Source organism: Erpetoichthys calabaricus, chromosome 2 (assembly GCF_900747795.2).
Source record: "Erpetoichthys calabaricus chromosome 2, fErpCal1.3, whole genome shotgun sequence".
In the NCBI taxonomy this organism is placed as follows: domain Eukaryota; kingdom Metazoa; phylum Chordata; class Cladistia; order Polypteriformes; family Polypteridae; genus Erpetoichthys; species Erpetoichthys calabaricus.
This window is the reverse complement of record NC_041395.2, coordinates 8,403,768-8,416,949: the sequence shown is the minus strand read 5'-3', so window position 1 is coordinate 8,416,949 and position 13,182 is coordinate 8,403,768. Positions and strand designations below refer to the sequence as shown.

Genomic DNA, 13,182 nt, shown 5'->3' with positions numbered 1-13,182 from the left:
CTAACTGTGGATCAAATATATTTAAAAAAGAAAACCCAGAAAAATTCCAAAAAGAGAGACTTGAATTTTTCCACACGCTGAGCACTATGTGAAGTGATCTGTATAATGAGTTAAGGACCTCAGCCAATAGGAACGCTGTCATTTGCAACACCAAGAGCTGATGACCAATCAGAGGAGGCTAAGTTTCATAGCTAACCAGAACTTTCTAGGAAAGGTAACAGTGGTGTCGGCATATCCTGCTGCAGCCACCCGCCCTAGGAGTTGAATAAAGCGGCTCCTATGTGGCAGCCAATCACTGAGCCGCCGCACTCACCATTCATTTGGAAAGCTCCGCTCACATCAAGCACACTTGGTCTACTCTGTAGATTGACTGGCTGTGCTCTCCAGCAATCGCTGCCTTTATAAAAGCAAAGCTCTTTCTCTCTCATCTCTCCTACTTCAGCTTCTGAGCACTACCAATCGCCAAGGTGGGAAACGGCTTCCATTTTTGTACTACCCGCAGTACTGCAGCTCTTAAACAAAACACAAAAGGCACGCACATGTGCCAGAAAATAAAGAGAGAGGTTAGGAGCGCACGTTGCCGCACCCACCACATGACAAATCAACTCAGGATCCCCAGATTAGGACCCAAGTTCAGCCATGTAATGGGTGACACCTCAGCCCCACACTAGTTCAGGTGGAATGGAGCCAGTAACAGTGAAGTTTTCTTCGATGGTGGCTGGAATGCCAGTTCTGCCACCAACCTCCATGTGTTCCCCTGCAGGTTGGAGGACCCACATGCAGGGCTGGATGCAGATTAACGTCATACCCAGGACAGAGCAATTTGCAGGTTAAGGTTCTTGCTCAGGGGCGCAATCTCTTCAGGTGTTTACGGGATTTGAACCGGCAACCTTCCGAGCCACCACGCTGCCCAGAAAAAAAATAAAGGTCATCAAACAAAGAAGACTAAACACTCACTAACTAAAAAACGTTACACTGAAATCAGACTACCTTACGGTGTCCCCCCAATGCACAGAAAATGGAGTCGGTCCATCTGCTCTGCCAGGACACCGGCTTTAAACCGAAGTAAGCGTATCTAGACGCACACCAAAAACGGCTTGGACACACACACTCACACACACACACACACACAGAGACACTGCCTGTAGGTGTAGATCTAATCATCGACCTGATCAGTTGCTGAGACTTGTCCTGGCCTGTCGGGGTCTCCACCTTGGGCTGTATGTTGAGGGGTTCTACTCAGAACAGTTGAAACAGTTCCCACCCATAAACACACGGGCTAAAATGAGCTGTCCGGGTTCAATGCGCCTACCCAGGTGACAGGAATGAGGAGTGATGACGATGACTTAGAAGGTGGTGCCAGTCACCGGTGGCAGTGATGTTAGAATTCTGCGATTCCCTGCAGGCACTTCCACTTCTCCTGATACCATCTTTATTATGGATGTTGTACGGATTTGCTGTCTTGGTTCAGTTTTCAGAACACGGGCTGTTTTCGCATCTCCATGGCTGCTTTCTTGATCGAGTGATGATTTCGCTAGCAAAGAATCTTGAGACTCAAATGCCCTTACCCAGTCTGTAGATGATGATGATGAGGAGTTGTACTTCTGATGCTTGAGGCCCCATTTCTGTACCCTCAATGATGTGAATTCTAAAAAGGGGTTTGTAGATTTTTGCACTTGGTGTAGAGGGGCTGCTCCGTCTGTGGTGACTTTTTTCCACAACATGATGTGCATACAACAATCGTTGCAAGCCCACTGTAAGTGGTCTAACTGTCTTGGGCACATTTAGAAGCGTAGGTGAATTATATCATGCAGTAGGAGAACAATTAACTGAGAGCATAATGCATGTTAACCCGAGTTTTCATTTGATTGTTGAGGTCAGAATAGTAAAGCCCAGGGGGCCTCATTTATAAAGCTTGAGTATGCAACTGTCCGGATTTATAAAAGAAAACCTAATGGAGGAACACGTGGGTATTTTCAAAACATCCAGTAATAATAATAATAAGTTTTTACATTAATATAGCGTGGTGGCACGATGATGCAGTGGGTAGCGCTGGGGACCTGAGTTCGCTTCCCGTGTCCTCCCTGCATGGAGTTTGCATGTCCTCCCCATGTCTGCGTGGGTTTCCTTCCACGGTCCAAAGACATGCAGGTTAGGTGCATTGGCGAACCTAAATTGTCCCTGTGGTGGGCTGGCGCCCTGCCCGGGGTTTGTTTCCTACCTTGTGCCCTTTGTTGGCTGGGATTGGCTCCAGCAGACCCCCATGACCCTGCAGTTAGGATATAGCGGGTTGGATAATGGATGGATGGATGGATTAATATAGCGCTTTTTTCACTATTCAAAGTTCTTCAATGAGTGTGAAGCCACATCAGCCATCACCAATGTGTAGCATCCACCCGGATGATGCGATGGCAGCCATTATTGCACCACTACGCTCACGACACATTAGCTGTTAGATGGTGACGGGATGAGCGAGAGATCCAATTAGAGATAGAGGGTGATTAGGGGGGTATGGAGGGCAGTTTAGCCTGAACCTCGGGGTACACCCTGCTCCTTACAGAGGATGTCCAGAGAGAGTCCACAGAGAGTCAGGACCTCTGTCTCGTCACATCTGAATTTTTTTACAGCACAGTGTCCCTGTAATTGCACTGGGGCATTGGGATCACCATTTAGCGCCCCCTGCTGGCCTCACCAACACCTCCCATCCAAGGAGTGGCCAGGTCTGAATGTGCTTTGTCCTCCAAACAGGGTGTCCATAGCTCTGACGTCACCTTAAAATTTTCTTACTACTTTGGTGACCTCAGAGGGGTGTGTTTGGTCATTCTGGGGCATTTAGTTGATTTATAGGATTTTCCTCAACATTTACACGTTTAACGTTCACAACTTAATTTATTTTATTAGTAACCTCATTTTTATTTCTATGTTGCCAGCCATGTCATCCATCAGGTTGGTGACCCGTTCTGAAGTGCAGGTGACATGGCTGCAGCACAATGATCAGACACCACCGATGGTCATCTTTGGGAATGTGTTACAATCCCCCATAAACTTACTGAAAGCTTTTTGAAACTGACCCGGGCTGGGGGTGTAAACTGTGACCGGTAGTTTAAGCAAGCGTTGCACCATTTGAAGTTTTCCTTTGCACTTGGGTGACTCCTTGTCATTAATGGCAGTGACCTCAGCACAGTCGCTCTTGAAGCCATGTCCAGAGTAATAGGGTAAGTACATTTTAGTGAAACGAGAGCTTCTGTAGTTGACTGGATAGGAGTAAAGTAGACATTTGCAAAAGGAATATTCCTATAGCAAAGAAAATCTATATAAAAGGTACTGTATGTAAAATGATGTGGGTAAGTAGGGCATGGCACCAAAAACCTCCATGAACATGAGCAGGTCGTGGATCAGTGATACTCCGGCATGAATGAATGGGTATTAGATAAATGGAGAACAGAATTAACTCTGCCTAAAGAACCGTCATGACAATGTGGAGTCACTATCCAAACATTTATTCGTATGCAGAGTTCAAACTGCCATTTCTTCTGCGTGACTCGTCGGTAAGTGGTGGCACTCCTTTTTATTTTGAGCCCACGTATCCCGTTGAGTATAAGAGGACAGCAGATCTTTCAAAGGGATCGCCTCGATATGTTGGATTGAGTGGTAGATATACGTCATTGTTCTCAAGTCCTTCGTATTTCTTCTGGACAATTCCTATGTGACATTTACTTTCTTTATCTTCTGTTTCAGACTGGCTGATCATTTTGGCTATCGCCCTGTCCGTGCTGATACTGGCCTTTGTGTGCATCGCTGTTCTGTACAGGAGAAAGTAAGCAATCTTTTCTATATACAATATTTATATATATGTCCTCCAAACAGGGTGTGATTGGTCATTCTGGAGCATTTAGCACCAGAAAATCCCTGAAGCCTATGAAAAAACTCATAATCCCAGGCTACCTTAAATTACTTCACACCTCAACCATCAGCGTCTTTTGTGTTGTAAATGTGTTGATCAGCACAAGCAGCAAGCAGCCTGCTATCCCCCTAAACCGTTGAAGCTCAATTTGGGCAAAAAGTTCTCCCAGTTCAAGTGTGTTTATCTGGGTGTGAGGTGCCTGGAGTATGGTAGATAATATATCGTTATTTGGAGCTCATGCATTTCCGGCGTGTTCCATGTCTACAACAATCTGTGTAAGTGTAGGATGAAAGGAAATGCGATTCAAGATATTATTATTACTATAATATAATAAAAACATGCATTTGATTTGATACACCATCAGCATGGCACTGCCAGATCTAAATACTAGCTTGGCGAATTGATCGTGTTCTAAAGTGATTATAGCTGCAGGTGGAAGTCCCATTTTACTTTATGGTGTCAAGCAGAGTTGCGTCGCTGTGCAGCAGTCTATCAGCCAGCAAAAGCGATGTGAAGAAGCCGTCTGTTGTTACGGCTCTGCCGTTGTCCAGAAACAGTTCCATAAGCTTTATGACCATAGACTCAGAAAGTCTTTACACTTGGGTTGTAACTCAAAACTCAGGTCTCAACAAAACATTGCAAGATGTCCAAAATCTCAGCAAATCTGTCGTTTTTCACACGTTCTGAATGGGTGTCTTTGTTGTCAAAGTGCAAATGCCGCATGGTAGTCTGATAGCGGTTATGGGACATCATATATTTGATTGCCGGTACAACAAATAATTCTGAGCATTACCAACTGTGGTCATCGCTGCTCTTATGAAAAGAGTGGAGATATACACCGTCAACTCAAGAGAGGGAGAGGCAAGTTCGTTGTACCACGTGAACATCACTGAGAGAATCTTCTTCTTCTTCTTTTGGCTGCTCCCGTTAGAGGTTGCCACAGCGGATCATCTTCTTCCATATCTTTCTGACCTCGTCATCTTGCTCTGTTACACCCATCACCTGCATGTCCTCTCTCACCACATCCATAAACCTTCTCTTAGGCCTTCCTCTTCTCCTCTTCCCTGGCAGCTCTATCCTTATCACCCTTCTCCCGATATACCCCTCATCTCTCCTCTGCACATGTTCAAACCAAAGCAATCTCGCCTTTCTGACTTTGTCTCCCAACCATACAACTTGAGCTGACCTTCTGATGTCCTCATTTCTAATCCTGTCCATCCTCGTTACACCCAGTGCAAATCTTAGCATCTTTAACTCTGCCACCTCCAGCTCTGTCTCCTGTGCCACCGTCTCCAACCCATATAACATAGCTGGTCTCACTACCATCCTGTAGACCTTCCCTTTCACTCTTGCTGATACCCATCTGTCACAAATCACTCCTGACACTCTTCTCCACCCACTCCACCCTGCCTGCACTCTCTTTTTCACTTCTCTTCCACAATCCTCATTACTCTGTACTGTTGATCCCAAGTATTTAAACCCATCCACCTTCGCCAACTCTACTCCCCTCATCCTCACCATTCCACTGACCTCCCTCTCATTTACACACATGCGAACATCACTGAAAGAATAACACTGAATAATAAAAAACAAGCATTAACTTTTACAAGAACCAAAATTTACACCGGGTGTTAGACTCTAATCAAATGTATGATTTTATTATATTATAGTAATAATAATAGCAGCTCACTAATCCAAACAAGGAGTGCCCAGTCTCGAACCCAGAACTTATTGGTTATAAGGCAGCAGTTCTTACTGTACCTCTGCACCATCCAAGAATACGTACCAACTTCCTGTCAATTGACATCTGAGCTTGGGTTTGTAACTCATTGACAGCAACATGTAAACTGAGTGATTTTTTTTCCTTTGGTTATATTCTTGAATAAAAGCGTACATGTTTATTTGATATTTGGACTAAAATCTTCACACATTATACACTTCACGTCATTATTAGTATAACATGAAAAAAGTTTCTGTTTTAGTTATTTGTTCAGCATTTCCTGCCTCGCATTTCCTATCATCCTACACTTACTCAGATTGTTGTAGACACGGAACACGCCTAAAATACATGTGTTCCAAATAACGATATATTATTTACCTCATACAATCTCAGGCAACTCGCACCACGATAAAGAGACTTGAGCTGGGAGAAGTTTGTGACTTACTTCAGCTCTGTCGGTTGGGGATGGGATAGCAGGCTACTTGCTGCTTGTGCTGATCGACACATTTACAAAACAAAAGACGCTGATGGTAGAGGTGATAAGGAATTTAAGTTGGCCGAGGATTACGAGTTTTTTCGCAGGCTTCAGGGATTCTAGTGTTAGTTGATTTATAGGATTTTCAAGTCAATCCTCAACATTTGCACGTTTAACGTTTGCAATTTGCAGCATTCACATGATTTTATTAGTAACCTCATTTTTACTACGCACATCATATTTGTGTGCACTAGAGAAAAAAATGAGACACTTGATACATGCAAGTATGAGGAGCATCTAATATCCTACTAGGAGCTTTAATGGTCGAATTCACTTTTGTAGGGTAAACAGCTCCCTGTATGTTTGTTGTAAATTTTCATTGTTTTTCTTAAATATTTATGTTTTGTGTTGCAATTCTACTTTTAAAGCGTGATGCAAGTTCTTCAGGTTCTAAGCCAAAGCATACAAAGTCAATGAGAAGTTAAAGGTGTTATATAAACTTTGTGCTTGAATGTCGGAAGCCACAAGTTTGGTGTTAATGAATCGATGGTTCTTTATATTCACAAAAAAGGAGGAAAGTATTCAGAAAAGTGCTTGTGAATTTGCTGCAGGAACCTAATCCCCCTATTTCTATTACTTGTCTTTGACTTCCGTGCCATTTTCAAGCTGCGTTACCCCTGCAAAGTTGAGGATTGACTACAGGTGATTAATGTTTTGCATGGGTTTTGATAATAGAAATTCTACAACTTTATTACATCTTCCTGTCTCCTGTTGAGTTTTACCTTTCATTCAACAGTGCTTTTCTTGTAAAATGAGTTGATCTCTGAAAGATTGTGATCCTCTAAATATTTACTGTATTTATTCTGTATTGTTTTATTTTACGAAATTGATTAATCAGAAAAAATTGTGCATGGTGTTTATTGATTTGGAAAAGGTTTATGATGAAGTGTCTCTGGAGATGCATGAGAGAGAAAGGAGTACCAGACGAGTATGTGAGGATTGTTCAGGATACGTATGATAGAGTGAGGACTCGGGGTAAAACAAACCCAGAATAAGACCCCCACAGGACCCTGGGTGACTTAATGAGTCGAGCTCCTTAACGGAGAGATGATCATAATTTTAACAATGCAGCATGTGAACACCCATCCGTTTAAAGGCAGCATGGTATTTCCCATTCTTGCTTTTGATAGATAGATAGATAGATAGATAGATAGATAGATAGATAGATAGATAGATAGATAGATAGATAGATAGATAGATAGATAGATAGATAGATAGATAGATAGATAGATAGATAGATAGATAGATAGATAGATAGATAGATAGAATTGATTATTGTTATTATGCATATACATAACAGAATTTTTTGTTGGTAGGACTCGACTTCAAGGCAGAATACTTAAATACACAATACACTATACAGTCATATGAAAAGGTTTGGGAACCCCCCTCTAGGATAGGACAGATGATGTGTATCCCTGTAGATCTGAGCCCTCTTTGAACACTTCCCAGTCAGTATGCTCAAAACAGTCCTGTAATGCTGAAGATGCCTCCTCAGTCCATGGCTGTACTGTTCTGGTAGTCGGTTTCATCTTGCCGATCATGGGCGTATAGGCTGGGATCAGCTCCACTGCGATGTGGTCCGACGTGCCCAGATGTGGGGCTGCTACAGCTTTGTATGCTCCTGGGATGTTGCAATAAACATGATCCAGAATGCTATTGTCTCTAGTTGGAAAGTTTATAAATCCTCGAATTTTGGGAAACATGGCTTTTAATTCTACATGATTAAAGTCACCAGCCACAATCAGAGCCGCGTCTGGATTGGCATTCATTTGTCTGCTAATCAGGCAGTACAGCTCTTCCAATGCTAATTTAGTGTTAGCTCGCGGTGGGATATAAACAGCCACTATTAGGATGGAGTGGAACTCTCTTACCGTCTTGAATGGTCTGCATTTCACTGCCAGATATTCCAAGTCGGGGAAGCAGTATGTTCCAATAATGTTTGTAGCTGTACACCAGGATTTATTAATGTACAGCGCCAGCCCTCCACCTTTACATTTAGCAGAAGCTGCAGTCCTGTCTGCCCGGAACAGAGCGCGCCCCTCTAGCTCCACCACAGCGTCTGGGATGTTATTATCCAGCCAGGTCTCGGTAAGAATTGACGCATAGCAGTCCACCCTACATGAGGCGATCCTCAGCCAAATCTCGTCCATCTTATTGGCGAGAGACCTGGCGTTCGTGAGGAAGAGACTGGGAAGAGCCAGTCCGTATGGGTTAGCATGTATGCCGCTCCTTATGCCCCACTTTTGTTTACAGTGTCTCCTTCACCGTCTCGGCCACAGAGAGGAGATGGTAAAACCCCCAGCAGTCCGCCGTACCTCTGGTGGAATAAAGTCCAGCCATGGGGACGCGTGGAGCTCGAATCGCTTCCCTATATTAACTAAATCACCCCTTCCATACTGGATTAATGCTTTGAGTGGTTTAGCTAACCAAAAAAAAACTTATTTACAAATAAAAGTTGATGTTGATGGAGAAGTATAGAGAAGGACAGAAGGAGTTGCATTGTGTCTTTGTGGACCTGCAGAAAGCATTTGACAGGGTGAGGAGAGAGGAGCTGTGGTATTGTATGAGGAAGTCGGGAGTGGCAGAGAAGCACGTAAGAGTTGTACAGGATATGTACGAGAGAAGTGTGACAATGGTGAGGTCTGCAGTAGGAGTGATGGAGGTGGGATGACATCAGGGATTGGCTCTGAGCCCTTTCTTATTTGCAATGGTGATGGACAGGCTGACAGACGAGATTAGACAGGAGTCCCCGTGGACTGTGATGTCTGCTGATGACATTGTGATCTGTAGCGATAGTAGGGAGCAGGTTGAGGAGACCCTGCAGAGATGGAGATATGAGAGGAGAGGAGAGGAATGAAGGTCAGTAGGAACAAGACAGAATACATGTGTGTGAATGAGAGGGAGGTCAGTGGCATGGTGAGGATTCAAGTTTAAGGATGAGTTTAAGAAGAGAGTGCAGGCAGGGTGGAATGGGTGGAGAAGAGTGCCAGGAGTAATTTGTGACAGATGGGTATCAGCAAGAGTGAAAGGAAAGGTCTACAGGGCAGTAATGAGACCAGCTATGTTATATGGGTTGGAGATGGTGGCACTGACCAGAAAGCAGGAGACAGAGCTGGAGGTGGCAGAGTTAAAGATGCTAAGATTTGCATTGGGTGTGACGAGGATGGACAGGATTAGAAATGAGGACATTAGAGGGTCAGCTCAAGTTGAGAGACAAATTCAGAGTGGCGAGATTGCTTTGGTTTGGACATGTGCAGAGGAGAGATGTTGAGTACATTGGGAGAAGGATGTTAAGGATAGAGCTGCCAGACAAGAGAAAAAGAGGAAGGTTTTAAGTGGAGGTTTATGGATGTGTTGAGAGAGGACATGGAGGTGATTAGTGTGACAGAGCAAGATGAAGAGGACAGGAAGATATGGAAAAAGTTGATCCACTGTGGCAACATCAAACAGGAACAGCCGAGAAGAAGAAGAAGAAGCTTTTGGCCTGCGGAGTCTCAATCATTTTATCGAGCAGCAGTCATTTTGGCATGTGGAGGCTCATTTGGCTGAAGACGCAGGAGAGGAGGAGTTCCCCAGTTCTAATTTACAGGGGCCTTGCTGTCACAGGCCACTGAACACAAATCAAGAGGGTTCTGATGGTAGATCCACCCCTGATTTAAAAGTAATCTTGGTATTACAGACAAGATTCCATTTCAAGTTGGTCTGCACCAGAGATCTTCTTGAAGTCCTGATGTCTTTGATCTGGTTATGGATGTGTTGATTCGTTGGATAAAAGACCAACCCCCCCGTTGCAGGCCTTGTGCTGATGACATTGTGCTGTGTAGCCCCAGGAAAGAAGAAGATGAAAGACTGGAAAAGGGCATTGGAAGACAGAGGGTTGAAGATAAATATGAAGATGAAAGAATATCTGATTTTTAATGATGATCAGAATTCAGAAGTTAGCCTGTAGGGAGAGCTGCTGAATATGAGTGGAGAAGGTTAAATATCTAGGATCAGTGGTAACCCAGGATGGAAGACTAGACGCATAAATAACCCACAGTGTGCAGTGTGGATGGAACACTTGGAAGAAGGTATCAGGGGGATTGTGTGATCGAATGATTAAGGAAAAGGTTAAAGGTCATGTTTTTAAGACAGTGGTAAGACCAGCAATGAACTGAGACATAGGCAGATGTGGTAGAACTTAGAATGTGGAGATGGATGTGTGGATTTACAAAAAAGGACAGAATAATACATGAGACAATCATAGGTACAACAACATATGAGGGACATCTAAGAAAGTACACAAAAGTAGATTGAAGGGGTATGGACAATGAACACGTGGGCAAATGAGTGATGGGAATGGAAGTCCAGAGGAAGAGAAAGTGAGGGAGGTCAAAGTGGAGGTGGAAAAAGAAAGAAAAAGAAGATCTGAAAGAAAAGGGCCTGACTAGGGAAGGGGTGCAGGACTGAGCTGTTTGGAGAAGGTTGATCAACCACATCGACCCCACACTGAAGTGAGAAAAGATGATGATGAAGAACAAGAAGAAGAAGATCCTGTACTGTTTTATACTGTTAAGAGGACATTTTAGGCCCACTGGTTAATGTTGTTACCTTACAACCCCAGAATCCTAATGAACATGTCAGATATTGAACGACTGTGAAGTTTCTATGTGCTCCCCATGTCCACAGGGGCATTTCTGACGATTCAGTTTCCTCTTATAGCTCATGAACGTACATTGGATTCCTAAAGTATTCAGACCCCTTGATTTTCTGCACACTTTATTGTGTTACAGATTTCATTTTTAATTAGAGATTTTTGTCCATCAGTCTACGCTCAATAACGCATAATGACAAAGTGAACAGAATAAGAGACAAAAAGCAAAATGAAGATTTGGGGATTCCTCCCCGTATAGTGTAGGTTTCTTAAACCAAAACACTTCAAAACGAGTCCGAACAAAGACTGCTAAAGAAGAGGAATGCTCAGGTTTTATAGTCGAAGAGGAAGGTCTTCAGGCGGAAGTGAAGTCGATAGGGGTGTGAAATGCTGCCAGACCAGGGAGGAATTTTAAGTGGACTTTCGTTCTGGAGGTCCATGGAAGAGGGAGCATTAGTGCAATGAGTTAACCCCAGACTCTGCGTTTTACTCCCACCTTATACCCTTAGACTGCTTCCCATGCGCACGTGTGTGACAACGTCTAGGAAAGGGAGATATCAATTTGACTTTTACTAAATTTTCCAACCTTCCTGAAAACATGTTTTCACGTTGTCATTATGGGTTTTGGAGTGTAGACTGATGGGCGCCTGGTTTAATACTAGACTTGCCAGAGGGGACCATACTCAAGACTATTACTGGTGACATATTTGCCAGTGACACATCTGTTTCTGTTATTCTGTAACTCAAATTCTCTGGAGGGTACTGTGGCTCTCCACTGTGATGTGAACTGTGGACGGCACATTTGTGTAAGTCAGGTGCTAAACGGAAGGAGATCATTAGAAGGATCAGTCAGCAAAATTCGGATAATGCTGTTTTAATGACCCGTGTGAGAGACTGAGGTGTACGGTGAAATGGGAAGACCAGTGGGTTTCATTATTGTGATTTCTCTTAAAGAAGGTTAATCCTCCTGGCTTGATTGAGGGTCCTGTCCACAAAATGAGAAGGGTATCCACTGTCAATAAGAGAAGCTCCTCATTCTGAGTGTCTCATTACAGAAGTCGGACTCATTGCTGCAGAGGAGGTGGAGTGTAAGGGAGTATGAAAGAGAGTTTTTAGGATTCTAAGGATGGAAGGAGCCATAGGGAAGACAAGTGTGGGAGTCGGTGGACGTGAAAGTTCTACTGGTGTTAAAGACAGACTGACTTTTTCAGTTCTCCACTCATTAACCTCTAATGCCAGCTTTTTCTCATTTAATGTCACCTCTTCTCCTTTCATCTGCCCTGATTTTGTTCCTGCCTTTCCTCTATTTACATTACCTAATAAAGGCCATTGTGAAAATATTAGTGTTTTTGCATAGAAAAAAGCGTCCTCTGTGCTATATTTATACAATCCATTGATTAGGTAGGTCACTACTCAAAAGAGGAATTCATTACACAATCAGAAGACTTTTAACGTGATTGGTTACACCCCGTTGCTAACGTGACGTGACAAACGTTGATATCTTAAATAACCACAATTGGATGGATAGTCCTGTTCGCTTAGGGTGTACGCATTTTTTTATTATTATTACCATGCTTATTTTAACTTCACCTGTTTGTTGTCTGGTACAAATCGATATTTAACCCACTTCCTATTGTCCAAATGACTTGAAATTTTGCACACTTGCTCACTGCTGATGATAATACATGAACCAATAATTAGTTTCACAAATTGATCAATTAATCCATGTTAATTAAGAAGTGAAATTTTCATATGAAGAATAGCTCAAGATTTCACCAATAGATGCCACTAGTAATGGATAGAAATATTAAAGGAAGTGTTAAAATATTGATTACAAAATTATACTAAAACAAACCCAAGATGAAAAAGTTGAAAATAATATGTACAGTGCATCCAGAAAGTATTCACAGCGCATCACTTTCTCCACATTTTGTTATGTTACAGCCTTATTCCAAAATGGATTAAATTCATTTTTTTCCTCAGAATTCTGCACACAACACCCCATAATGACAACGTGAAAAAAAGTTTACTTGAGGTTTTTGCAAATTTGTTAAAAATAAACAAACTGAGAAATCCCATGTCCATAAGTATTCACAGCCTTTGCTCAATACTTTGTCGATGCCCCTTTGGCAGCAATTACAACCTCAAGTCTTGTTGAATATGATGCCACAAGCTTGGCACACCTATCCTTGGCCAGTTTGGCCCATTCCTCTTTGCAGCACCTCTCAAGCTCCATCAGACTGGATGGGAAGCGTCGGTGCACAGCCATTTTAAGATCTCTCCAGAGATGTTCAATCAGATTCAAGTCTGGGCTCTGGCTGGGCCACTCAAGGACATTCATAGAGTTGTCCTGAAGCCACTCGTTTGATATTTTGGCTGTGTGCTTA

General features: G+C 43.0%; 1 protein-coding gene across 2 annotated transcripts in view; it reads left to right on the top strand.

Annotated features, from left to right (window-relative positions):
• The window catches only part of cd44b (CD44 molecule (Indian blood group) b), a 152,596-nt gene that overhangs the window by 134,549 nt on the left and 4,865 nt on the right, over window positions 1-13,182 (top strand). For both annotated transcript variants that reach the window (XM_051923614.1, XM_051923615.1), the window contains one exon: window positions 3,739-3,817. In XM_051923614.1, coding sequence (XP_051779574.1) covers window positions 3,739-3,817 — 79 coding nt within the window. The remainder of the gene's footprint in view (window positions 1-3,738; window positions 3,818-13,182) is intronic.